The sequence below is a fragment of the Panthera tigris genome, chromosome C1 (genome assembly GCF_018350195.1).
Source record: "Panthera tigris isolate Pti1 chromosome C1, P.tigris_Pti1_mat1.1, whole genome shotgun sequence".
Classification (NCBI taxonomy): Eukaryota; Metazoa; Chordata; class Mammalia; order Carnivora; family Felidae; genus Panthera; species Panthera tigris.
The window spans coordinates 9,181,139-9,208,284 of record NC_056667.1 but is presented as its reverse complement, the minus strand read 5'-3'; the positions used below and the strand labels follow the sequence as shown (position 1 = coordinate 9,208,284).

The window sequence follows — 27,146 nt, the reverse complement described above, 5'->3', positions numbered from 1 at the left end:
CAGCTTGGAGCCTGGAGCCTGCTTCGGATTCTGGGTCTTCCCCTCTCTCTGCCCCTCCCCCGTTCATGCTCTGTCTCGAAAATAAACAAACGTTAAAAAAAATTTTTTTTAATAAAATAAAGCAAAAAAAATAGTAAAATAAATCAAAACAAGCTAGGTCGGGGAAATAAGATTAGAGACATAATCAACAAAACAGCAAAGAGAAACCCCAAACCAGTTCTTTGAAAAGAACAGTAAATAACAAATATTCAAGATCAAGAATAGGAAAGAGGCTCAGGAGGTACACACGCAATTCTACGGCAACACACTAAAAACCCTACACGACCCGGAGGATTTTAAAAACCAAACCTGCCACCAAAATGGACGTTGAACGTTCCAATCAGCAGAAGGCACGGGGGTGTGATGATGAAGGGGAGCCATTGGAGAAGAGTCTAGAACCTGCCATGTAACTTCAAAACGTTAGAACAGGAAACTGTCATGTAATTTAAGTATCACAAGCCATAGAAAATGGTGGCCATCTCTCTAACCCATTTTATGAAGGCAGGATAATTATTTTTTTATTTTTTTTTTAATTTTAGAGAGAGCACATGAGCAGGGGAGAGGGGCAGAGGGAAAGAAAGAATCTTAGAATTTTATTTCAATGTTAATTTTTTTTTGAGAGAGTGCGTGTGTGCAAGTGGGGAAGGGGCAGAGAGAGGGAGACACAGAATCTGAAGCAGGCTCCAGGCTCCCAGCTGTCAGCACAGAGCCTGATGTAGGGTTCGAACCCACTAGCTGAGCCGAAGTTGGCTACTTAACCGACTGAGTCACCCGGGCGCCCCTTGAGAGAGCATCTTAAGCAGGCTCCGTGTTCAGTGTGGGGCTCGATCCTACAACCCTGGGATCCTGACCTGAGTCGAAATAAGGAGTCGGATGCCCAACTGACTGATCTACCCAGGCATCCCTGGGCAAAATTTAAATGATAAAATCTGCTGCAGATAGGGAGAACATTATGGAGCCCTCACTTTAAAGATGCAAAGACTCAAAAATATTAGCAAACAGAGCCAGGAAATGTATCAAAACAATAACAAATTAACACATTCTGAGCAAATGGGGCTTATTCTAGGGAGTAAGGGTGGTACCTATCAGGAAATCTATCAACATCATGAACAAGGTGAGGAGAAAAAACAATCCGGTGCTAAGGCTAGATGCTGAAAGGGCAACTGCTGTAACTCAGCAGCCATTCCTAACAAGTCGGTACAGATGAGAAGATGGCCTAATTCGCCGCTAGGGAAATGCAAACTGAAGACAGGACCTCACTCTGTACCCATCAGCCGGGTCATTCCTGCAGATGCTACGGTAGGACCTCGGCAGCATTTTTTGAAAACGATCTTGTGTATACCCCCAGCTGCAACCGGCCCCGAGGGGTCTACCGTGTGGAAATGTGGTGCATCCGCACAAAAACGGGGATGTTCACCGGAGCCTTGCTCTGGGGTGGGGGTGGGGGGGCGGGCACGGTGCGGTGGACGGAAAACGAAGCGAGAGACCCCGTCACCACGGAAGTAGTTGAGTCAATTACAGAACGGCAGCATTGGAGAGAAGGCTGAGAAGTTGCAAAAACGGTATATAGGATTCCAATATGCATAGAAACAAATGCCGGGAAACCACGTGTGAGTACGTCTCCCCGTGTGTATATAGCCGTGCACACACGCAGGGAGAACATGGGCAGTGCACGCGGTATCCGCGGGGGATACGCGGGGGCAGAAAGGGACAAATAATACCGCACCACCTGCTTTCATATGGTAACAGATACGTGGACTCGAATTTTTGGCTTGCGTTTGTATGAAGAAAATCTAAACTAATTGGAAAAGTTCCAGCAGGACTATCCAGCAGGGAGGAGCTCTCTCTCTTCGGTGTCTCCGATTGCTCGAACCATCCCCCGGCCAGAGAAAAGCAGCTTGGATCAGTAACCACTGCTTAGGACCTGGTCTCAGTGCACTGGTGGCGTGGCACCATTGAGAAAGGTCGATGTCCCACGCACCCCCTTCTTGTGCCAAGTGTCTCCAAGGCCTAGAGGGCCCGGACGGCGTGTCTTCGAACACTGTCCCCCTGTCCTGGAGCCCCTGCAGGACTCAGGTTGTGTGGTCCTGCATTTGGGGACATGAGCCACACCTCCCAGAAGCTCTCCCACTTGGAAGGGCGCCTTCTTTGGGTGTGTGCTTCGGTTTGGAGAGTGTAGCCCCTCCCTTCTTTTGAGTTCTCGGATTTCTGTCTGACATTGGCTTCTGACAGGCTCACTCTTACTGAGCTCCCGTGGGCAACGGGGACCGGGGCATCTGAATGGGCAGGACGGGACACTTCTCAATTAATCCAACTCTTTGCCCGTTCCACGCTGAATCGTGCAGCTGAGTGTGGCTGGAGGAAATCAGAACCAGGCTGCCTGGTCTCCCCTTAAATGCATGATCCCCAACCTCAAACGGGCCCTCCATGTTTCCTGGCTGACCCGCTGCACATACTTCCCTGTCTGCTGCCTTGCCCATGATCTTCAGTGACTGTCTTATATTCCCTTCCTCCTCCAGGTCTCCGTCACCCCCCACCCCCCCACCTCCATCACCTCTCTGCTGATGTGACCAAAGAGAAGCAACGGAAATGAGGGAACGAGAATCTTCTGAAGTTTCTACCACATCCACCCCTCTTCCTGGCCAGTCTCCCTTGTCCCCTTTCACTGTCTTCCTTTATTATTGCCCCCCACCCTTTCTCGAAGTACCAGCCACTTCTCTCCTTCTGTTCACGGCCAGCTGACTCCACAGAGCTGTCAACGTGCGCTGTCTCCGGCTTCCCCCCCTCCCACTTTCCTGTTGACTCCAGCGCAATCTGGCTCTTACCCTCTCCGCGCTACTCAGACTGCTCTAGAAGGCTCCGGTGACCTCGATGCTGGAAACCTAGTGTTGCCGGTCCTCAACCCACCTGATTTATCAGCAGCATTTAATAGCCTCCCTCCTTCTGAAACCTTTCTGGACTCGGCTTCCAGGACCTGCGCCCTCCTGGCTTCATGTCTGTGTCTGTGGATGGTCCTGCCATCTCCTGTGCTCTTCCCCTCCGTCTGTCTCAATTCTAGACTTTGGGGAGCCCCAGGGGGCTCAGATCCGGGGCCTCTTTTCTTCGCTACTCCCCCTCAACTCCTTTGGGGATTTCATCCAGGCTCCGCTTGTCATATGTGTGCTGATGATTCCCAGTCGGGCGCCTCTGGCCTGGACTCACCTCTTTGAGCTCCAGACTCGTGGGCCCCACTGCCTTCTGCATCAAGCAGGCACCTTGAACTTAACACGTCCAAAGTGAGCTCCAAAGCTCTTCCTCCTGGGGTCTCCCCTTCTCAGCAAATAGGAGAAGTTCCTCCCTGCCGGGGCCCAGGCTGCTCGCCTGAGTGGTGGGGTGAGAGGCTGGCCGCACAAAGCCGGGCTTGGAGCACGGAACGGGCGGCTTACTCTTGGAAAGTGAAATAATGTTCAAGGTGAGGATCTGCCCCAGGATCATGCTTCCCTGGAGCGAGGGGACAGGTTTTGTGTTCCTGTGAACGTCGGGATGTGTCTGGCATCGATCACTGGCACCGGTTCTAGAATCTGCGCAACACCAAGAAACCAGAAGAGAACGACCTGTCTGGGAAGTTGATAAAGCATTTTATTCCACAGGAAGAAAAATAACGACTCTGATATGAGAAACAGACGAAAGAGTCTTAACAGATGGGTGATTGTACAGAATCATGTTTACACAGTGGAGAACCAGGATTTTATCAAGCAGCTACTATGGTATTTTGAGGCACAGATGATGCTTAAAAACACAGTGGCCCTAGAGCCTTCTGAACACCCAGGTGAGTACCCACCAAGCTGGGGCTGCTAAGAGGTCTGCTTTCCTGCCCTCTGGTCGGTCGGTGGGCGCAGGGGATCTGCCTGAGCCCCTCGGGGGAGCCCTCCGGGGGGGGGGGGGCAGAGCAGCAGCACTGGCCGCAGGGCCCTGCTGGGTCTGCCAAACATGCCGGTCAGGGAATTAGGATGGCTTTTGATTTCTCCTTATCCAATTTCTCCTTATTCAATTTATTTTACTTTCCTCAGAGAGAAACTGTGTATTTGGGACAGCATGAAAATCGGTAGAAATTATCATAACAAAGTCTCAGACATCAAGGGCTAAACACCAATTGAAAAAGAAATGGGGCATTCAAGGAGCCAGGGGCAGGGCCTGCTTCCTTCAGAGCTTTGAATTTTTTCCTGGCCAAGCAGGAAACGAAGTCCAGAGCCCCACCGAAGCCTTCCCACCGTGGCTGGCGTGAGGGAGCTCTAGTGGGAGCCTCTTCTCAGGCCCCTTCAGCAGCGAGGGCTCGCATGACCCACCGAGATGCGCGACTGTTTCTAGAGCTAACGTTAGAAAGGAGCCCAGAGGAGGGCATCCGAACACCTCCCTGGGTCCCTCAGGAAGCAGCGTTGTGCCCTCCACCGGCTGGCTGCGTCACAGCTGCCACGGTGGGGGGGGGGGGGGGCGCGGAACGGGACCCAAGGCCGCCCTCGTCAGTCTTACGAAGTTCCACCGACTTCATTCCAGAAAGCGACAGAAGGCTCACTGAGGCAAACAATCAACCCTTCTGAGAGTTTCACCTTTAAGGGACGGTGATCTCTGGCAGTGGGTCACTGACGACAAAAATCACAAGGCAGACTTGTGGGGCACAGAGGAGGAGGCTGGTGAGGAAGACACAGGTCACCCTGCTGGGGATCTTGTGCGTGAGGGGATGCAGTCACGACTGGCACCCAGCAAAAAAAACCCAAAACACGCCAACAAACGACAAACCCAAACCCACCCCAACCCTTCGCGAGCTAAGCTTCAACGCGGCAACCCCCCAACTTAGAGTCGGCGGAGACCACACAGACCTTGGGGTTCAAGGCGGTCCTCGAAAACCCCACTTAGCTAGAGCTCTCGAGCACTTGGGCTAAAGCTCCCTTCCTGCTTCTTTAAAAACACGCACGCACACGCGCATGTGCGCAGAGGGGAGGGATGGTGAGATGGACAGATCAGCTTCATGTGAGTCTTGGAAGGGTTTGGGTCAAGAGTTACAAACACCCAAACCTTGCACACATCCGCTGATCCGCTGAATCATTTTCGATCTCCGCCACATGGGACGAGGTTGTTGAAACCGATTAGTTCTATCAAAATGAAAACGTTAAAATCACAAGGCTAGTCATTCATTCTAGAGTGAGCTCCCGCTCCCAACCTGTTTATTCCAACAAGAACAAGACCCAGGCAGAAGAGGGCACTCATACCAGGCCTTGCTACTGGCTGGAATTTAACACCGAGGACAAGAGATGTTTTAGCCAAATCTTGGTTCCACGAAGAACTTGCAAAACAGCTTTTTAATACTTGGATTTCATTCCCTTTTCTGAGACTCTCTCCCTCTCCCTTCTCGTCCCAGTGTTGCCATCACTGAGCCCAGGGCTGGGCGGCTGTGGTGCTTGCCTGTGGCTTTATCAAAAGAGAAAAAGAGTTCTAGGACTTTCTCCTTGTTGTTGTTCCGAAAGGAAAGGAGGGCATTCTTAACTGTGGACTTCTGATAGATCTGTGGATTTCTGATTTGTTAAAACCAACAGTTGTGTGAGATTTTTTTTTTTCCCCCTTCGAAATCAACAGAGCGTACCGGTGTTTCAAACTGATCCTCTCTGACAACATCCCAAGACAGACTTACAATGCTGGTGTGTGTGTGTGTGTGCAAGACTAGTCAGGACAAAGCCAAACAGACAGATGGAGGGAAAAGAATCTGTGATAATCTAGGAACTACTCTTAAAAGGGGGGGGGGGGGGAAATAAATAAAAGACGGGTTGGTTTCTGAGCCACCTCCTTTGGGGGCTGCCCTCCCGCTCCAGCCTCGAGGCCGCCCATCCCCCCTCCGTCCTCTTCCTGCAAATACTCTGGTTTCCATAGCTAACATGGAACATTCTTCACCTTTCAAGAATGCCTTTTTTGTAGCGAGTACCCTGAATTATACATGTAGAATTAGTACAATAGAAGATCCAATATAACTTTATATTACTTTACAGCTAACAAACCTTTACACACGTCACAGGCCCTGCTCAGAAACGCTCCTGCATATTTACAAACACACAGTTGTACATATATACATGTTAACAAAATACAGGGCAATCTAAAAATTAGATTCATCTCAGTACATTTTTTTTTAACGTTATTCAGCCAATACCTTTTGAAAATTACTTCCCCGTAATCTAAAGGAACCCCCCAACCCACCCACGAATTAATACGGTTTCCGTTCGTATCGTCCCCTCGTTCCTTGACAGCCCCCCCCCCCCCAACCTTTTTCCGGTTTTGCCTCTGATTTAGGCCAAGCCTTTGGGCCTTTCCTCCCGATTGACTTGGGGCTTGTGTCTGCGAGCGTCTCTCTGGCAGCTGGGATTTTTCAGGAGTCCAGCTCCAACCGCTCTTGATTTTCAGTGAGTCTTAACATAAGTTGCTGCTCATAGTAAAGGCTCTTTGCATAGTTTATCTCTTGTGACAACTTGACGGCAAGGCCCTCCGATTTCACGTGGACCTGGAGAGCAGAACAGAATGAGTGACCTGCCCCCGAGGTGGAGGCCAAACGAATCACAGGACGCGGGCAGATTCCTGGAATCCGCGTCTTTGACATACGTCCCAGGTGACGGGATAGCCAAGCCACAGTTATCTGACATTTGGGACGCCCTCTAACCGAGAGCCAGCGAGCCTCAGCTCTGAGGAGACAGGGGTCTGCTGAGGCAAGACCGAGAGCAAGAAGAAAGGGCTGCACCGAGGGGGTTCACCTCTAATGTCTGGTGCCAGTCAAAGAGGGAAGAAGAATCCTCAAACTAACGTCTCGAGGCCTTTCCTATCAGGAATGCTGAGTTGCTCAGTTGCTTTGAAAGGAGAGAAGTGTAGCTGGGCAAGGCTCCCCATCACAGAAAGGAACTTGTGGAAATACTCAACTTCTGGGTGTGAACTCTGTGAATCTACCAGCCCTGGCTTAAGCCGATGACCCCAGGGGAGCCTGCACAAGCCAAGCCAAACCCAAGTGCATTCCTGAGCAGGGGAAGGTCAAGGGGAGGCTGAGGAGAGAGGCCCAGCGAGGTTGGTTGTGGTTTCTGATCTGTAGAAAGAGCCGGGGATAAGAAGCAGGGCCATTTTGAATGGCACATCATTCTCAAGAACAGCTTTGAAAAGCGCGGCACGCCGGGTGAAAAGTGAGCATGACGAACACCTGGGTTTCACGAAAAGCCACCAAGTCAGACTATGGAGATGGCGGGTCTCCTCACACGCGCTTCGGCTGAGCCAACAGGTCTCTCCGAGCGGAAGCGGCAAACAAAGTGGTCTAGACTGCCAGCTCTGGAGTCGTACTACCTGGGTTTGAAGCCCCAGTTCCTTCCAGCGCTGGCCATATAACCTCGCGCAAGGCACTTGCCCTCACCAAGCCTCCTTACCAGTCAAGTGGGAAAGACGGCCGCACAACAGCACGTGACCCTCAGGAAGTACTTAGTATCCAGCCTGGCCCAGGGCACATCCTTAATGGATGCTGGTTATTAATAGGAACGTTATTAAATACTAATAGCTTTCAAATACAAGTCCTGCCGTGACAGTACCTTGTACCCTTTGGAGGCAATGTATCCATTTTATTCCCAAATACTTATTTTGAGTTTATTCTGGGGAAGGGCCTTCGCTACGCTAGATACTGCTTCTTTGTGCAGAAGAGGAAAGTTTGCAATTGTTATAGAGGAGGAACGACAGAGGAGCCAGTGTGTGCTCTAAGACCTTAGGTTCAGTGCACCGAAGAGTCACATTTTAGGGATAACCCCCCCCCGCCACGTATCACGTCGTTAGGTCCCCCCCACTAACTAGAGCTGGCATGGCTGTCTGTGCTGTACCGACGGGCAGTGGAGGCACAAGTGCCCAGGAACTGGTGGGGTCGTCACTGGTAGAGCTGGGAGGGCAGCGTCACCCCAATTAACGCACACACTGAGCTCCTTCTGTATGCAGGACTGAGAAGCGGTACCCCTGGGGATTAGTAACCGCCCAGCGTAAACCTAAAGTGAATCCCTGTTGAAAAGCGTAAGCAGGGCAGAGGCGATCCGGGGGCCCTTTCTATCTCTCAGCCGCGGAATAGGCCAATTCGGGGGGGAGGGGGGGCAGCACGAAGAAGACAGGCCAGGTGGGTACTCACCATGGGCTTCTGGTGGGAAGGGCCAGGGATGGACACTCCACTGCTTGAGTTCACTGCCTTCTTGGTCACCTGCACATACACCTTCCCGTGGTCCTTGGAGACGAGGCAGTGGTAGAGATCGTCGTATTTGACTTCCAGGAAGATGGCCTCTCGATCCACATAGTCCCCACTTTTCAGGAAGTAAACGGCTTTGGAGGAGATGAGCACACAGTAGCTGTCGATGTTCTCCACGGCTATGAAGCTGTGAGAGAGGGGGAAGGGTCAGAAGGGCACACCGAGCGTGGCCTCGACCCACGGCGCCGGGCCACTCCCGGTCACTGAGCCGAAGGAAGGGGAGGAGGCCTGGTGTGTGGGCTCCTGACCAGGCTCCCTCACATTTACTACCCCTTGAGCCTCCGTTCCCTCATCTGTAAATCTGGACTAAAGGTGTCAGTGACCTCCCGGGCCCGTATGGCACATGGCCCCGTACACGGGGTGCTGGATCCAAGTAGCTCGGGACGACGACCAACAGTACAATTTTATACCTGGAATTGCACTGTGCGGGGTTTCTTTTTCAGTGAGAGTTTTTAGGGAGTTTGAGGCCCAGAGGAAATGGAACCGGGCCTTGCTGGGCAGAACAGAGGGAGAAAATATAATGCCGTTCGATACCCACTGAAGTGGCCGCTGACAACGTTCACACGGGCGGGGTGGTGGGGACGCAGGGGGAGGGCAGAATTAACGAGGTTTCCCAGGCAGGCTGCTGCGAGAAGGCGGCACGACGCCTCCAGCATTCGCACACGTGCACCCCGGTCCCTCCTCGTCACGGTTCCAACGAGGCGGCCCAGCCCGGTCTCCGCTCCATGCTTCGGCGACGGGGAACCCGGGAGAATACCACCGCGTGTTCAGAAAACTCTAATAAATTGGAAAGTGCTTTCTGAAGGAAAGCTATAATCCCGATTTGACTAACTTCCAGTCCTTACTTGCAGGGGCTGTAGGGCCACTTGGGGGGGGGGGGCGGGGAATCTCATTCCCCTTCCTCCATGGAGCTCACAGATTTAAAGTGGAAATTTATGCACGTCAAACCTTTCAGCTCAGCTCCTGAATGAAGGGCAGTGACCCTTGGAAACCGCCGCGGCAGCTCTCCGGGGCCTGGCTGCCTCTGTGGCATCTTGTGACAGCCTTCCACAATGGGGCGGCGACGTCGAGGGACAGCAAAAGAGACCAGATGACGGCAAGAATACTAAGAGCTGACGACAGGCTGGCTGTCAAGCTCTGGCCCCCTGGGACTTGATGTCCTGAGAGGAATTTCCAAACTGCGGTCGCTGGGCCGAGGGAGGCTCTCCCCGGAGCTGCTTGGGGACTGGGGTCCCAGGATGGCTTTGTTTCTCTGCGGTCACGGAACACTGAGGGGACGGAGGCCCGGGCATGGGCTGCTGGGGCACGGGCCCGTCTCCTTTCAGACCCAAGCATGTGCTGGGCACCCGCTCGCCTGCAGGCTTAGAGACCCCCCCCCCCCTTCCAGAGCACAACCTATCGAAAGTCTTCCCACCTGACGATTTCCCAGTTCCAACTCCTCCATGAAGCTTGCCTGGAATCCTCCAGTCCTGCCCCCGCTTCTGAATACCTAGCTGCTTACCTTCAGAAGCACTGCCAAACCCTCGGCTCTCTACGCTGAGGTAAGAGTGGGGTCTGCCTCCTACGCCCCCACGTCTCCCCAGGAGCCCACCCCCACCGAGAGAGCCACCCCCTACACGCTCAGTAAGTATCTGCCTGTTCCAGTTGCCACTTTAATTACAGCCTTGCATGACAAAAATTGGGGTTTATTGTTCTATTCTAACTGGGTGGCAATGCAAGAATGCAGACTTGTAAAGTCTCGATGCCAAAATTAGAAGTACCCAGCAGCTTTTGGTGTCCAGGCCACTTAGCACAGAATTTCCCACATTCCAGGTTCTGACAGTATTAGGGGGACAGCATTATCACTTCATCGAACTAAACAGAATCTAAAATAGCTTGTCCCGGGGCGCCTGGGTGACTCGGTCGGTTGAGTCTGACTTCGGCTCGGGTCATAATCTCGAGGTTCGGGAGTTTGAGCCCCGTGCTGGGCTCGCTGCTGTCAGCGCAGAGCCAGCTTCGGATCCTCTGTCCCCCTCTGTCTCCGCCCCTCTCCAACTTGCGTGCGCTCTCTCTCTCTCTCTCTCTCTCTCAAAAGTAAAAAAATAAAATAGGTCATCTGGGGAAAGAAAAGAGGAAACAGAGAGAGAGAGACAGAGAGAGAGAAATGAAAAAAGCATCCTGACAGAGAGGAAGCACCGCAGGGCCAGAACTTGCCGTGCAACTAGCATGAAAACCCAGATCAGCTTATGGTTTCTGAGCACGGGTGGGCTGGGCAGGCAATGGGCTCTCAAGAGACCCTAAAGTTGGCCACCTCAGCTGGGATGAGAGCAGGAATGTGCATTAAAAATTCAACTGATAGGGCGCCTGGGTGGCTCAGTTGGTTGAGCGTTGGACTTCAGCTCAGGTCATGATCTTGAGGTTCGTGGGTTTGAGCCCCGCACCGGGCTCTGTCCTGACGGCTCAGAGCCTGGAGCTGCTTCGGATTCTCCCTCTTTCCCTGCCCCTTCCCTGTTCATGCTGTCTTTCAAAACTAAACAAACGTTAAAAAAAAAAAAAAAAATTTCAACTGAGTTTATTTCCTTTCCTCTGGTCCTTGCCCCCAGTCTCACTTGTTTGGCACCTGCTGTAGCTGACATTTAGGCACAGCCTCTAGAAAGAGCCAAGGCCTTTCCATCCGGGCAGCTGCTCTCACACCGGGGCCAGGGTGGCTGAATTATTAGTGCACTTTCCATACTGGAACACTTTTAGAGGCTTTAAAATAGACTTCCTTCCAAGATGCCACAGAGGGCACAAGTCCTCAGTCAGGCCAGGACTGCTTTGGGAGGAAGCGAGGCCCTGAGCTCGGGTGCTCTCCCGAGGCATCTTCGCACAGAGGCGGAAACACAGGCCGCGAGGGCAGGGAGACGCTGCCAGGCCTGGCGACCCTGAGCAGCCCAGCTGCTGTCCTTCTGGGTCAGTTCCTTCACCTGACGACAGAGGGGATACTACCTGCCAGGAACGTCTAAAGAATTCACGGCCACACAGAAATGTGAGGGGAGAGCAACAGCTCTGTGAACGTGATAGACCTCTGTTCTGTGACCAGGGGCTCCCTTCGTGCCCTGAAGCCACCACGCATTAGAAACACTTTCTGGACATTTACGGGAACTTCTTTTTCTTCTTCTTCTTTATTTATTTGGGGGGGGGGGAGGGGCAGAGAGATAGGGAGAGAGAATCCCAAGCAGGTCCCATGCTCAGTGAGGAGCCCGATGTGGGGCTCGATCCCATCATGACCTGGGCCAAAATCAGAAGTCAGACACTTAACTGACTGAGTCACCCAGGCGTCCCTCCATGAACTCTTCTAAAGTCTTTTCAAATCAAAAGCAGATCAGAGTCAATGGTACAATGGAGAGCAGGAGGAAGGGGGACCGTGAAGCCACGGCCGGGGTACCAGGTCCCCAACGATGGTTGGAACAAGAACCCAGAGACTGACTTTGCAAAGCTCTGCCCTCTGTTTCCCCCGACGCTTCCCTAGTGCTCCTACAACCAACCACCAAGACTCGGGGTTTCCTGTTGGTCATCTTTCTTTTTGTTACAAAATCTGGAAATCACACCGAAGAATAATTAAAACTGGGCTCTAGACTGGGGGTCTCCTGTTGTGGAGACAGATCCCAAGCATTTCATCTGTGAGGGGACCCACAGCTCAGGGTGATCGGAGCAGTTGGCCGAGGCAGCTTTCCTTCTGCTAAAGGCACTTTCCTCTGTCCCGTTCTTCTCCAGAGCCGTGGTGCTTCCCTCCCCTCCTGGCCATCCTCCTGCAGAAGCTTCTCTCCACAGGCTTTCGTGGGCTCCACTTGAGAGGCTCGGGGTTTTGCTCACAGAGCGGCAGCAGCTACTGTTGCCCTGGAGCCCAGTCCAGACCCCTGGCTTCCCACTTGTCTTTCTGGAACAACTGTCTTTCACACGGGGCTGCTTCTGACCCATAAATGAGGGACGATTGTGAAACCTCAGGGGATGACACAGGAAGAAAGCCAGTGTGGTCTCAGGCTGATCCTGAGCACATCCTTCCAGCCTTTGACCTAGTAAGAACCCACAGGGAGGGAGGATGAAAAAAATTGTGGCCTGAAACACAAAGCATCTGGATAAGCTCTACCCTTCAAATATGGAGGGAACTAGGGAAGTCACCCAGCGCCCTGGTGATACATTTTAGGTTGGTACAGACACTACAACTGCTTCTATAAAAAATAAGATTTTTAGACTTTAGGTAAAAGTTTTACTTTTCATCATCCTTTAAGGGGAGAAAGGGGGGCGGGGCGCCTGGGTGGCTCAGTCGGTTAAGCGGCCGACTTCGGCTCAGGTCATGATCTCGTGGTCCGTGAGTTCGAGCCCCACGTCAGGCTCTGTGCCGACAGCTCGGAGCCTGGAGCCCGCTTCGGATTCTGTACTCGCTCTCTCTCTGCTCCTCCCCCATTCATGCTCTCTCTGTCTCTGTCTCTCTCAAAAATGTATACATGTTAAAAAAAAAAATTAAGGGGAGAAAGAGGGGACTTCGACCTTGGGATCAAGGTCAGAAAGTTTCTTCAGAAAGGCTGGGGCACATGGCTTACATCATTCTCCGAGGTGACAGGTGCTGACAGTGGGTCACTCTGGCAAGGTCCGATGCCACAGAAGGAAAACCCACTCTTGCTAACAACATCCCCCAACCACGAACACCACGGGGGCACTCTCGGGCACTCTCGGCCACCAATGGCATCACCAACGTTAGCTGCGGTCTCTCGCTCGGCGGTAGGTAGCGACGCCCTCTCCAAGTCGCGCAGCTGACATGCCACCAGCCGGCCCTGCCCGTCGCCTCTGCACGGAAGAGGTGCTCCGTTGATGGCGGCCACCGCAATTTCCTTCTTCCGTTGAGACAGACGCTAAGTGACCCTGACGGAGGGGGAGGGCCTTACAAGTCCCCAGACCCTCACGTCAGCAGGTTGGAGAAATGAGTGCCCTTCTCAGCAGCCACATGGAAAACAGGTTCAGGACCAACTAACTGGTCCTTGGGGAGAGAGCAATCTGCCAAGTAACTGCTTCACCCCCCCCCTCTTCAAGTTGATTTCTTTGTTTTCCTCCCACTTTTTGTTTTTTGCCTTATTAACTCTATTTGTATATCCATATTCTACTCAATTTTGGAGTCATTTCAAAATGGAAAAGTTCTGAGTCATCTTACTGCAGAAGCGCTCCTAGAATACCACCCCCCAAATGTGTCACCCCTCTGAGTCCATCCGTGACCCCCAAATCTGTGCCTGAGCCTGGTTTTCCACACAAATGCACCCCACACATCCTCACACTCAGGATGTGCTCAGCCAGGCTGCTCCTTCTCCTCCACCCCCCTCCCTGCCCCCGCCTGTCACGCTCGCTGGCCGGTATCTTGGCACAGCCAAATAGGCAAGAGGCTTGGGGGTCACTTTCACCCCCTCCTCACTCCGAATCTGTATTTAGCCAGCAGGACTGTGAATTACGCTGATGCCCTCTCCCCAGATACCCTCGACTCCGCCCTCCCCAATCCTTTTCGCTGCCACCGGAGCGAGAGGTGCCTCCACCGTTCACCGGGCCACTTATGTCCAGGGCGCCGCTGGCCGCCCCCCCACCCCTCGCCCCCGCCACTGCCCTGCCCTCCTGTCTCATCTGACTCTGATCCATTTCTCTGCTGCCGGCAAGGTTCCGTCCTTAATATGTAATTCTGAGTGGGATCGTCTTCAAAACCTCACCACCGCCTATAGGACAGGTGAACTCGCTGTGGCTCTTAGGCTCTGGGCTGTGAGCCACCTTCCCACATGGGTGCTGCCACCACACCTGGTGAGCCCCAAACCTCCAGAAATGCCAGTAGCTCAGCCACCGTCTGTGCCTGTGCCCGGCACCCTTCTCTGTATACGGGCCCTTCTCTCTTCTCCCCTGGGCACGTTCTCCTCATCCTGCAGGACCAGGCCAACTGTCCACAGCCTTCCCGGGCTCTCCGAGAATAAATTAATCACTTCCCCTTGAGGCCTCATAACACATGGCTCACGCTTCTATTTTAAAAGCAATCATATGTTACAGATAGTTGGTAATCCTGTCTGCTTCCCCTGTAAGACTGCGAACTCTGCAAGGAAAAAGCACATTTCTTACTCTTCCTGGCACATACTAGCATTCGATACATTTATGCCTTAGGTAGTCTTAGAAACTGACAGAGAATTCACATAGTAAGGTCCTCAGGAGTTTGTCAGAGCACAGGCAACTTTGTATGTTGGATATATTTTACCCAGTAGTCAAGTTAAAAAAAACTCTCTTAGAACTCTTGATCTAACTTACTAAAGATTTAGTCAAGCCATTCATTTTTATCGGCACAGCTGGCTAATCTGTCAAATGAGTTTTAATTCAGGGGCATATCCAAGAATGTCCAATTCCCTAAGTGTCTATGGTTATTGGCAGAGTATTTCCCGGTTCAGAAAATGAAAGCTAACGAGCTTTAGCCCATTCCTCAAAAGGACTCGTCTTTTGTTTTTGTTTTGAGACTATATATTTGAGACTATTATATTTGTGATTCTATGCTGTTAGAATCAACACCATAATCTGTGCTCTAAAAAAAATAAATTCTGATTTCTGTCTCATCTGCAATTTGTCAAGAAAGACAAGATCCAAAATGCCATACACAAGTATGTTTACATGGAGGGCAAGAAAGGAAAATTTTATTTTTGTTTTTATTTCTTTTTGTACTTGAATGTGCTGACCATGTGCACAAATTCCTTTCATCAAACAGAGAAAGAGCTTATTTGGCTGCTGGGTTAATAGGCTATTTTTCTTTTCTTTTTTTTTATACTTCTCTGTACTAAAATAAAAACCTCATAAATGTTATTGTCTGAAACAACATTTAAAAAATACAATCCATGGGGCACCTGGGTGGCTCAGTTGGTCAAGCGTCCGACTTTGGCTCAGGTCATGATCTCACGGTTCGTTGCGTCGGGCTGCCTGCTTTGGATTCTGTGTCTCCCCCACTCTCTGCCCCTCCCCTGCTTGTGCTGGCTCTCTGTCTCTCAAAAAATGAATAAATGTTAAAAAATTTTTTTTAAAAATAAGTAAAATAAAAAATACAATCCAGTGGTCAAACTCCAGGAAATGGTAGATCAGAGCAGTTTCTTAGGTCATGTGGGTTGCTCATGGGAACCTTTTCTTAAAAGGTAAGAGCCACCCTAAGGCTTACAATGCTGGTGGGTCACTTTGTGATAAAGTTGTAGAAATAAAGTAGGGACTTGTTTTCCTTTCTTTTTCTTCTTCTTTCTTAAATGAAAATGAGATCCCTGGCTACAGATGAGACACTAGTTACAAGGAAAAAATAATTTAATCAGATTGGACAAATTTTACTTTAACATCATCTTAACCCAGGATCCTATTTCAAAACCAAAACTGCAAAGGATGGGAAGCAATGATAATTCTGTAGCATACCAGAGAAGCAGTGGATTCTTCCAAAAACCGAAGCCTTTTTAGCCGGCCAGACCTTAAATCGTATGTCAGTAACTATCTTGTTAATACTAATTAATGAAATAAAATAAAAAAATTAAATGAAACTTGATCTGGGAGAACACAGTTGAAGTGCCCATGGCACTGGGGACTTTGTGGGGTTTTCACTACATCAGGAAGTAATTACACAACATTTTCCAGAAGTGAAACAGTGAGTCTAACTGGAAAAAAATGTGGAAACATTTAGTTAGAACAGTAGAGCAAGGTATTAAAGACCCTTTTAAGGGGTTAACTCTGAAGGAAAATATGCAAATAATTAGGTCTTTAAATATGTTTTTAATTACAAGTCTAGGATAAAAGTCAGAGGTATAATTTGGCAGTTGTGTGCGTTTCTTGAAAACTCCTTTCTTGCAAAGCGATGATTCTAATGTTCACGTCACCATGAAGACCCAGCCTGACAACCGAGAATACTTCAGAGAAATATTTGCCGGGTTCCCCGATGGCTTCTTCCTTGTATGCCGAGGAAGGCCATGGTCACGTGCTTTCTTCAACATTCACTGGCGAGATTTAACCCACAAACTTGGGTAGCGACACATGGTTTTCATCTTTAGAGTCAAAATGCATTCATGCCAATATCTTTTCCCAGCTTGTATAAATTTCAAGGGTTTCACGAAATCTATTTTACTGACTTCAGTTTGATTCCAGTTTCCAGCTTTACGTGGCTCTGTTTTCAATGTGCGTGTATCTCACTGGGAACGATCCTACGTTAGCTGTCCTACACCATCTCTCCCTTGTGTTTTTGGCACATGCCATTCTACTGAAAATGAACTTTACAAGGACCGAGATGGTTTGAATTGAATAGCGGCGAGTGGGGGAGGAAATGAAAAGCACAACGTACAATAATTTATAATCTCAACCTTTGACCAGAAAACCTCCAAAAGATGGAAAAGTGAACGTGTATTAATATAATGCCATACTGCAGCTATTGGGCTATCATTCATTCAACAAATATTTATTGAGTGCCTATTAAAACGAAAATCCCAGGGCTCCTGGGGCTGCCCTTCTAGCCGCCTCTGAACCATGCCCTGCTAGACCTGAGGAATGACTCTCTGGGCCTCTGATCCAAGAGTTCCAACAGCAAAGGTGTATAAAGGGCAGCTGTGGCACCAAATCCTCCCCGAGGAAGCAGGAATAGAAAGTCCCCCCTGGAGTGAAGCTGCCTGGGGATTCTGGGTATTGCAATGGTAACCAGAGCCAGGGCTAGACTAAAAGAGCAAAACATATTCAAGAAGCATGCTGTGGACGGAGCGGTGTCCCTGCATTAGCCTTATGCCAAGGCCCTGTTTGGAGGAAGGAAGTAATGGAAGTGACTAAGGTTAAATGACGTCTTAAGGGCAGGGCCCTGATCCTACAGGACTAGTGTCCTTATAAGAGACACCAGAGTTCTTGCCCTTGCATGTTCTCTCTCAGACAGAAAGTGTCCACCTGCAAGGCTGGAAGAGAGCTTCCACCAGGAACCAAACTGGCAGGTGCACCTCCAGAACTGTGAGAAAATAAATGTGTTTTTTCAGTCACCCTAACTATGGTACTTTTTGTGGCAGCCTGAGCCGAAACAGTATCATGTCTCATCAAGAGACCTTCCGGTAACACTGCAGGGGGCCTGAGTTACCCAAAACGCATCCGGGAAGACGCCATGCTACCCAGCAAGCAACAGACGAGTTCTGGACTTGGTTTTTGATGTCTCCATTCAAATACTGCTATAAAAATATGAGATGAGGTCAGCTTAACGCTGTCTCCAACAATGACAATGAAGCCTATCCTGAATTAACCTCTGCTTCAGACACTCCTCCATCAGACAAAAAATATTCACGGCCCTCAGAGCCCTCCCTCTCTTGCTTTAGCTTAAAGGAGAGAAATGAGCATTAAAAGAAATTAAACAAGCATTTTGCTACTCGCCAGGCACAACCAACTGCCTTCTCTGGACTGGAGGGTCTAACACCAATTTAAGTTAATGAGCGTTTTTTTTTTTATGCTAACAGGTCTCTGCAGAATATCCTAAGATAGTGATATACTGAATCCTATTGTGTCAACTTGGAATAATCTCACTAACCAAAAATACTCCAAGACCCTAGGTATATAAGGCCTCCCTTTCAAAGAGTAACAAAACACTCTTTTAAAAATTGCTTTTCTTGGGGGACCTGGGTGGCTCAGTCGGTTGAGCGTCTGACTCTTGATTTTGGCTCAGGTCAAGATCCCAGTGTCGTGGGATCGAGCCCTGCATCGGGCTCGGTGCTGACTGTGGAGCCTGCTTGGGATTCTTTCCCCGGCCCTTTTCCCCTGTTTGTGCACGCTCTCGCTCACTCTCTTTCAATCAAAAAAAAAAAAAAAAAAAAAAAGTCTTAAAAATTGCTTCTCTAAAATTTTCAGACACTACTTGCCCTTTGTGTCTGTTTTTTTTTTCATTACTGTTCTGCAGCAAACAGTAGAACACCAAAGTTTAAGGACATTTTACAGAGAAAAAGGCCTTAAAACTGAGTACGTCCCATTCACGATCTCCTCTCTTTGAACAAACTGGAGAGGCACCACCACCTTCTAGAAACAAAACCCAGATGTCCCACTGTGGAACCCCGTTTGAGAACCTCCGCTTGAAGTCAAAGGCTTTGCACGAGTAGTGATACCTAGACCCGTAAAAGGTTTGGGTCAAGGAATCTTCGACAAGTTCCACTCCAACGCCTAAGAGTCACGAGGGCGCCTGGAACAAGAGCAACTACTTAGACTCAGAGACAGAAAAGATAACTCGGTGCTCTCCCGAGGCTCCACTTACAATTCGTCCTGAACGTTGTCTGTCAGTTTGAAGAGCTGCTCCTGCCCTTCTGCCTGGCTCTCAGAATAGCGGGGCAGCAGCCCCTGGGGCCCGGTGCAGCAGCGCGGTTTGCGAACCCTCTGGGCTTGAGTCCTGGATGGGTCAAGGGACAGAAAGCAAGGAGGTCAAGCATAACGGTTGACACGATTTCCCTTCTTCGTCTGAAATACAAAGCACCACGTGGCACAGGCGGAGCCTAACTTTAGCGACCGGAACTGAGCGATGGCATCAGCTATGAGCGCACTCGCTACGAAGACAGCGCTGCTCAGGACTCCAGTTTTGACCAGAGCCTTGCCTCCGCCATCTTCCGTGTGATCACGGACAAGTGAGTGGGCTTCTTGCACCCCGGGTTCCAGTTCTCTCTGTAAAACGGGATGAGGACGCCTACCTCACAGGACTGCAGTGAGGATCAAACAGAATCGTGCCGGCCGCGCCTGCGCCCCACAGGACGTGGGCTATCTACCGGTGACGACTCCTGTTGTTGTTCCTAAGCCCTCTCCTTGGGAAAACCCCGCTTTTCTAGGAACCTTCAGGAGAGGCGCCTCTGGACTCGCAAGGGACAAGAACGGCGAGGGCACCGGGGCATCTAGGAAGCGGACACCAGGCTTCTGGGCTTCTTCAAGGTGAGCTCAGCTGTCTGGGCCCAGGGCGAGGGACACAGGAATCCTATGAGGGAGCAGAAACGCTCCATGGACCGGTCCCAGGCCACAGTCTGGGACTCTGCAGCGACTCTCACTCACGCCATCCGGCTGTCGGTTGCCCAAAGGAATCTGCTTTGCCATGGCTTTCGGGGTAGGCCGATGTTGTCTTTTTCCACAAACCATATACAGGGTAATTGGTAAGTACTTTTTGGTGTTTTCCTAGAAACAGGAGTCCATATTTGTCTTGGAAAGGCTGTGCATATTTCAGATGACTGATAAGAGTGCGCCGGGTCTGTCCTCGGCCTTGTACTCGCTGTACTTTTCATTATTTGTTCCTGGATTCCACTGAAGCAAAACAACCCTCTCTAGACACAGCTAGCGGCAAGCAGGAAGGCTCGCGCGCTGACTCACAGCTTCAGAACCGTGTACTCACAGTAGTGTAGAAATTTACTGCAAAGGCGAAAAGTGCCCTACCGGGCAAACGGGAGTACTAATACGGACGGGAACAGTCTAAAAACTCAGCACAGGCTACGCGACACTGGGACACCGCAAAGCTCTCCTGGACCCAGGTCAACCCTCCGCTCACCGGGCCGTGGTGTCTGAAGCCCCATACCTGGTTGATGTTTGCTATGTGCCAGAGAGCCACAGGTCCAGTGGTACACTTTGAGAAGTTCAGCACTAAGGATGCCCGAGATACCACTACATGAGCTCGTCAGGGATGCTGTAAGAAGCCTGTAAAGAGGTTTCAGTGATCTGTACTGAGGGAAGGGGTGAAACCACTTTAATTCATGTCATGTACTCACATATTCCCGCTACACACCGTCTCCGTTTCTGCTTGAAGGTTTCGGCCTTGTAAACGCTGGTCTCAAGATTTAGTTGGCTGTTTACATGCTAACTACCGGCTGAGGGGAGGAAGGGAAGCGTAAGGGGCCGCCCGCCGTGGGCTCCCCAGTGGCGAGGTCGGACACCTGCTCCCGTAAGGGTGCTGGCAAACCAGGGCAGGGAGCGTGGCACGCTTGCCCAGGCAGCAAAGCCCTGCTCTGTCTGCCTGGCCCCCGAGACAGCCACTGTCGGTCCAAGCCTGCCAGGGGCAGGCTCATCAAGGGTCCTCTTCCCAAGGCAGTCCTCCTGTTCTGTCACCTGGAAGAGCTTCTGGCTATCGTGACAGGAGCCCCAGAAGCCCTTCCAAGAGGAACAAGATACGATTTTGTTTGTTCGTTTATATTTTTGAGAGAGCGAGCGAGCGAGCGCGCGCACAGGCAGGGGAGGGGCAGAGAGAGAGGGAGACGCAGAATCGGAAGTAGGCTCCGGGCTCCGAGCCGGCAGCACAGAGTCCGACGTGGGGCTGGAACTCGTGAACCGCGAGACCGTGGCCTGAGCCGAAGTCAGATGCTTCACTGACTGAGCCGGCCAGGTGGCCCCCGCCCCCAACAGCTTTTCAGTATAAGGTTTCATCCTGATGCCTCCCCCCACATCTTCCCAATCCACTGGGAGGTCCACAGGCTCAACATCCATATGTACTCCCAATCCAACTACCACTCCATCTCTGTCATGACTAACAAACAATCTCTGGATTTCTAATGGATTATTACAACAGTCTTGTCATTTATTCTATTTCCACCCTTGTCCGTTCTCCTCATGGCAACGAGAACGATACTTTCAAACTACAAGTTAGATTAAGTCAGCCATGTGTCAGCACACATTTGCTTCACATCCCACTTAGATAAACTATTCACGTATTGCTTGGTGCCCCTTCTGGAACATAAGCTCCATGACAAGAATTTTGTTTCATTCACTGCTATCCTGGGATCTAGAACAGTACCTGGTTCGTGGTAGAAAAGCAGTAAATGTTAGTTGAGTAACTGAACGAATGCATTTGTGGGTGGGTAGGGGGTCAGCATAAGGGCCATTTTAACCATGGAACTCAAAAGCAAAGGTGGCGTACTAACTTTGGTGGAGAGTTTGAAGACCAGAGATTCTGAGCCTTGAAGGTCAACAAAGTTAAGGGAAAATGTGAACCAGCTAGAATCATATCTTCCTGACAGAAAGGTCAAGGATTTGTGTTTATATAGTCCGCTGATCAAAACCAAGGAAGAGACATGAAGGCATGGTCATGAAATTAATGTCTTTGCTAACACATGTAATTTCCTTAAAAGAAACAATCTTTTCATTAGTACCAAGAGTGGGAACAACATGCTATACCGATGAGAAGAACACTTACTAAGAGTCCTAAATTCCTCCGGTGGGATCCAAAGGAGCCAGGGAAGTCAAGGAAAGGAGGCTTGTTTCTGGACCTGAGCTCCTGGAAATCACATCTTGTAACAACCATGGAATAGTTGAAAGTGTAAGTAAGTGTACCCCGTGTTATCACATTAGCAAATAGTTGGCTGGGGCGTACAGTTATTTCTTGACTCCGTGGCATCCCTCAGGATCCTCCCCAAAATTCACTGACCCAACTCACCTCCACTCCCAGCACATCTTTGAACTTGCTAACTATAAGCCCACCCAAATGCTGGAGAACAGGAAGGAAGAGTAGCTCCCTTGTGGGTACACACTGCCTCTGTTAGGTTTCTTATCTGTCTTTCCAACAGGTTGCACACTGTCTTCCCATTTCCAAGGTCCTCATTCTGTCACCAACCAACCATCCAGGGGAGGCTGGGTGTAGTGCTCAGACACTGCTGATAGGAGGAGCTCACTGGGGCTTCAAGGGCCATGGACACAGAAGAAAAAAGAGCTCAGCTCTGCCATAGGAGGAAACAGCCATAACTCCAGGGGCTATCAGAAGGGGTGGTTTAGAGATGCTCTTACCTAGGAGCACAAAGGCATTAAAGGCACTCTTCCCAGAATCCCCTACTGCTTCATCACTGTTGGTACCTGAAAAACTATTCTTTCTTCTCCAAAATTTACCTGAATTTTTAACCTCTGAGGTCCTAGTGGGAGGCTGCAGGGGTGTGTGTGTGTGTGTACTTAAAGTCAATGTGTGTCCACAAATATGGCACCAAACTTAATCAAACAATTATGAACAAAAACCAGTAAGCTGGTATTTCAAACCCTGTAAGCCAGCAAGAAGTTTAAAGTGCTATTCTCCCGGGCAGGCCACTGTGTGATGGAACTGTCCTCTCCATCTATCGATGATGGCACTGTAAATTCAGGTTACCCTTTGAAAGCAGTATGGCCGTAGGTAAACAGCGATCTTGTCTGTTCACGCTCTGTGACTGGGTAGTACCATGTGTCTACTTTAGATTTACAATGCTTAAGTAACTTTTATGTATTCATGTTCCCTGTGAGCCTGCGGGCACCTGGAGGGAAAGGACTCTGATTCCCTAGTTCTTTGAACTGGGCTTTAGGACTATGCTCATCAGTATCCTCAGTTCAAGGCCTACTGTCATCATTGGCCTTTTTCTTGGTTTTAAATGGTGGAGTAAAATCTGTGAAACCACCATCCCCAGCACAAAAACGCCATCACTGGCCACAACCTGTATCTCTCTGTGTGGTCCTCTGCTGTGCCCCCCCACCCCTCCTCCACCTAAGACAGCTACTATTCTGAATCTTCAGTATAGTCTCTGCTTTTAGTTGTTTTAGGCTTTTCAAAAAGGCGGTCATTGCCTTTTTATGTCTTGGGACTTACTTCTCCCTCAAGACATACCTGCTAAGAGTCAGCCACCCTTCTGTGTGCACCTAGAATCATCTATCGTACCTACTTATTATCATCATCCCATTGCACGGATATACTACCATCCATCCATTTTCCTGTGGGTGGTACAAGGGCTATTTCCAGGGTTTGCTGCTATGAACATTCCCGTACACGTCTCCTGGGGAATGGAGGCAAGAGCTGCTCTGGATATATACAGATTTAGGAGGTGTTTGCTGGATCACCAGGCATCAGTGTTCGCCTACGAAGACAATTCAAACTGTTTCCAAAGTGGCTGAAACAATTTACACTCCCACCAACGGTGCACTTGAGAGAGCCCCGCGATCTACATCCTTTCAACACTCGGTCCTGTCTAGAAGAGAGCACTGTCCAGTAACACAGCCACTGATCACGAGTGGCTACCAAGCAACTAGAATGTGGCCAGTGGGACCGAGGAACCGAATGTTAAAACTTTAAAGTAATTTAAATTTAAACTGCGCGTTGAACAGCACTGGTCTAGATCCTCCCGTTTCTGCTCCTTGAATGGGTACAAAATGGCATCCTGTGGCCTTCTCCTCGTTCCTGCCTTCTCTTCTCAACCTAAAGGATGATGGCGGCTGTTAAAAGAGGAAGAGGAGGCTAGATGCTGGAGCCGAGGGTCGACGTCCAAGGCACTCTGGCCCACCACTGCCGGACCAGCCTCTGGCCTCCCCCGGCTGCCTCGCTCCCTTTCTCGCGATCACCTTCACTGTCAAGACGTGCTGCGTCTTGGGCAGGGTCTTGGCAATCCTGGGGATGATGGATCGTCCATTACACAAGAGGTGGCAAACCTCTGCCCGCTCACCTCTCGTTAGTTGACGGCGTCTCTTACCCCCGCCTGACATAAAAGATGGCTTAAAACATGAGTCTGTTTAGTGCACAGGCAGCAACCCTGCCTCCACAAACCTTTGTTTAGCCAAAGGTCTGTGGTGGATTTAATTGCTGCCAGCTGGGGGCTTGTCGGCCATTTTAAGCTCTCAGCTGCTGCGGTTTATAAATTTCACAGTGTATAGAAAGAAGCAGGCCTTCCAGTCAACCAGCTAATCCAAAATGTCAGCACCAAATGAACTTGAGCTTTGAACTCCATGAAAATGTCAGAGAGTCGGCGGTACGGCAGGGACGACTCTTCCCCCAGGGAAGGGGCTGCTGATACAGTGGCTGATACTCGGCAGATATCCACCCAGGGACGGCGATCAATACGGGCCAGGTCTGCGTCTGGCCAGTGCTATCTGACATACGCTGGAAGCCCCAAACCAAAGACGAGGATCATGAAAACACTCCACGTCATTTTCCTTTAGCAACTATAAATCCAAACAAGGTGACACAAGGAGAGCTAACCAATTCCACTCGGTTGATCTTGCCTTTCAGCCTGAGGGTCAACAGTTGGCCAACCGCGATTTGTTCTTTGCTTATATGATGAGTAACTGTGTCACAGCCCTATTAGTTGAAGACAGATGTTGCACACACATACGCATACCCCTGTACAGCTTATGTTAGGCTATTAGTCGGTTGAGAAATTTGTCATGGTCAATGTCTATCAACCAAGTGAGGTTCAAAAACAATCAGTGAATGAGGAGAGAGTGTATGTGTCAAACATGTGACTTCCTAGTACAATAGACCGGTTTATTCAACCTACCACTGCCATCTTCCTTAGGGGCTGTGTGTACTGACCCCAACAAAGTGATGGATTGTGCCTGCATTTACTTTGTGTGTGTGTCCAAGACTTTTGTTTTAATTAAATATCTTACAGATATATACTGTGCTCGACTGAGCACAAACAATTAGGCTGAGAACAGAAGGTCAACCCAGACTATCTTCAAATACTGTGAACAGGTGACAGCTACGAGATACCAGGATTCTCGACTGAATGGTTCAACCAAACATTTGACAGTCCTCTAAAAGGACTCAACGGTCTATCTAAATAATACTTTGCACTGGAGTGTATGAACTGGTTAAAACTTCCTCTGATACCCACTGCAGTATAGTGTCTGGAAGTTTGAGAAGACTGTCACGCCAAGAGCTGTATCTCCTCTCCGACCTGTAGCCCTCTCATCTCTATCCACTTTCAAGGACTAAGTGGAAAAGCATTTTTCCTCCATGGATTTTACTCCTTTCAGCGGAAACCGTAACCAGAGGGCATTCTGCGAGAGGGTGAAGGCCTCTCAAGATTGGCTCAGTTGACAGGAGAAATTCTTCCCCAGAGTTCCATGACAAACAGAAATCTACTTTCTAGAACCCGCTCGGACACAACATTCAATCCATAGGGTTAATAATAATTGCTGAGCTCTGGCTGCACTAAGCCTTGAACCTAGAAAACTGTGCCAAATATCCGCTACGACGATTTGGATTTTGAACACACCAAAAAATCGGTTGGGCAGAATGAAACCAAGGATCCAAAGTAAGACAGCCAGGAAAACGAGCCTGCTTAGAGCCTTGTGTCTGCCTCTGCACCCCCCCACCCCGTCCCCGCCCCATTTAATGACTTTTCCTGAGCTATCACATGCACAGGCCAGCACTAGGCCTCTGGGAAGACAGGGATGAATCAAGTTTCCAGGAACCTTGCTGGAGTCTAATGTAGAAGATAAACAAAAGCAGGCAATTCTAATGCGGCACGGAGGCACTAGGAGAGGGGCCGTGTGACCTGACGGCCCAGAGGCCAGGCTCTGCAGCCAGGCTGCAGGGCAGAACTCCAGTTCCACCACTCATAAATCGTGACCTGTGGCAAGTTGCGTAACCTCTTGGAGCCTTGGTTTCCTCATCTGTAAAATGGGGATGACAATAATGAGGCTGCTGTGAGGAGTACATAATGCATACTGTGCTCATGAGAGGCAATGAATAAAATGTCACCTATGAGGATGATGTATCCGTGGAGAGGGCTGTGGGCACACGAGGGGGGCCTTACCGAGCTTAGGCAGCTGAGGCCACGATGGGCTAGGGTCCCACATCCAATCCTTTTTTTTTTTTTAATGTTCGTTTATTTTTGACCAAAAGAGAGCGCGAGTGGGAAGGAGCAAGCAGAGAGAGGGGGACAGAAGATCCAAGGATGTCAAGCAGGCTCCGTGCTGACAGCAGGGAGCCTGATGCGAGGCTCGAACTCACGAACTATGAGATCACCACCTGAGCAGAAGTCCAACTGACGCTCAACCGACTGAGCGACCCGGGGCCCCATCCAACATCCAATCTTTCTCACTCGGTTTTCTTATTGGGGAGATTGCTTCAAACAGAAAATTTTCCCTTTTCCTTCTGCTTTCTTGTTAACATTCTACTTCCTTGTCTCTAGAGTTCTGAAGTCATATGTGTAAAAACGCACAAAATCCGCACTGTTATCGTTGCAACTGAAAATGAGGGAAAGATGCTATGCACGAAATCGTTAGGAACTGTATTACCATAGCTGTTAGATTTTTAGTCATTTGACATCCTGCAGTGGGGACAACATTTCTTGGGCAGGACTTTCTCCCATCAGTGGGATTCACACCTGACTTGTTTATAGGGGTCAAGGCTTCCTATAACCCAACACATGTTTTGGGGACCCCATGACATTGCAACTGTGACAGCTGGTAGGACTCATGCCAACAGATAGGCCTATTGAGATTTAACCTCTAAGAACAACCCTACTCCCAAGTTTTTTCTCCGAGGCAACTAACTGCCCCAGGGGGGAGCCTACCTGTTCCTGAGGCCAGGGGAGGGGCAAAGGCAGCTGGCCTCATTAAGAGTTCCAATCCAGTGGATAATGCCATAGTGAGATTACAGCCTGATAGCCTCAGATTACCTAAAACGCCTTTTGCATGCATTCAGGGGTTGCTTGGCTTTTTTAAAAAAATAGACAGCTTATTGGGGCGCCTGGGTGGCGCAGTCGGTTAAGCGTCCGACTTCAGCCAGGTCACGATCTCGCGGTCTGTGAGTTCGAGCCCCGCGTCAGGCTCTGGGCTGATGGCTCGGAGCCTGGAGCCTGTTTCCGATTCTGTGTCTCCCTCTCTCTCTGCCCCTCCCCCGTTCATGCTCTGTCTCTCTCTGTCCCAAAAATAAATAAAAAACGTTGAAAAAAAAAATTAAAAAAAAAAAAATAGACAGCTTATAAAGTGGTTTGCAGCTTTCGACATCTTTACAAAAACGAGGTATCTGACCCACACAAGCCTCGTCTGTGTTCTAATCACAGCGTTCTGAATCAGAGTGTGGTGCTTACGGGCATCTCTCAAGCCACAGGCACATTCCTTGCCAACCTGT

The 27,146-nt window shown here is 50.0% G+C and overlaps 1 protein-coding gene across 3 annotated transcripts in view; it reads right to left on the bottom strand.

Moving 5' to 3' along the window:
- Positions 1-3,633: 3,633 nt before the first annotated feature.
- Positions 3,634-27,146, bottom strand: part of VPS13D (vacuolar protein sorting 13 homolog D) — a 255,302-nt gene continuing 231,789 nt past the window's right edge. For all 3 annotated transcript variants that reach the window (XM_042998018.1, XM_042998020.1, XM_042998021.1), the window contains 3 exons: positions 18,573-18,704; positions 8,201-8,441; positions 3,634-6,562 (listed from right to left, as the gene is read on the bottom strand). In XM_042998018.1, the coding sequence (XP_042853952.1) occupies positions 6,431-6,562; positions 8,201-8,441; positions 18,573-18,704 (505 nt within the window). In that variant the 3' untranslated portion in view covers positions 3,634-6,430. The remainder of the gene's footprint in view (positions 6,563-8,200; positions 8,442-18,572; positions 18,705-27,146) is intronic.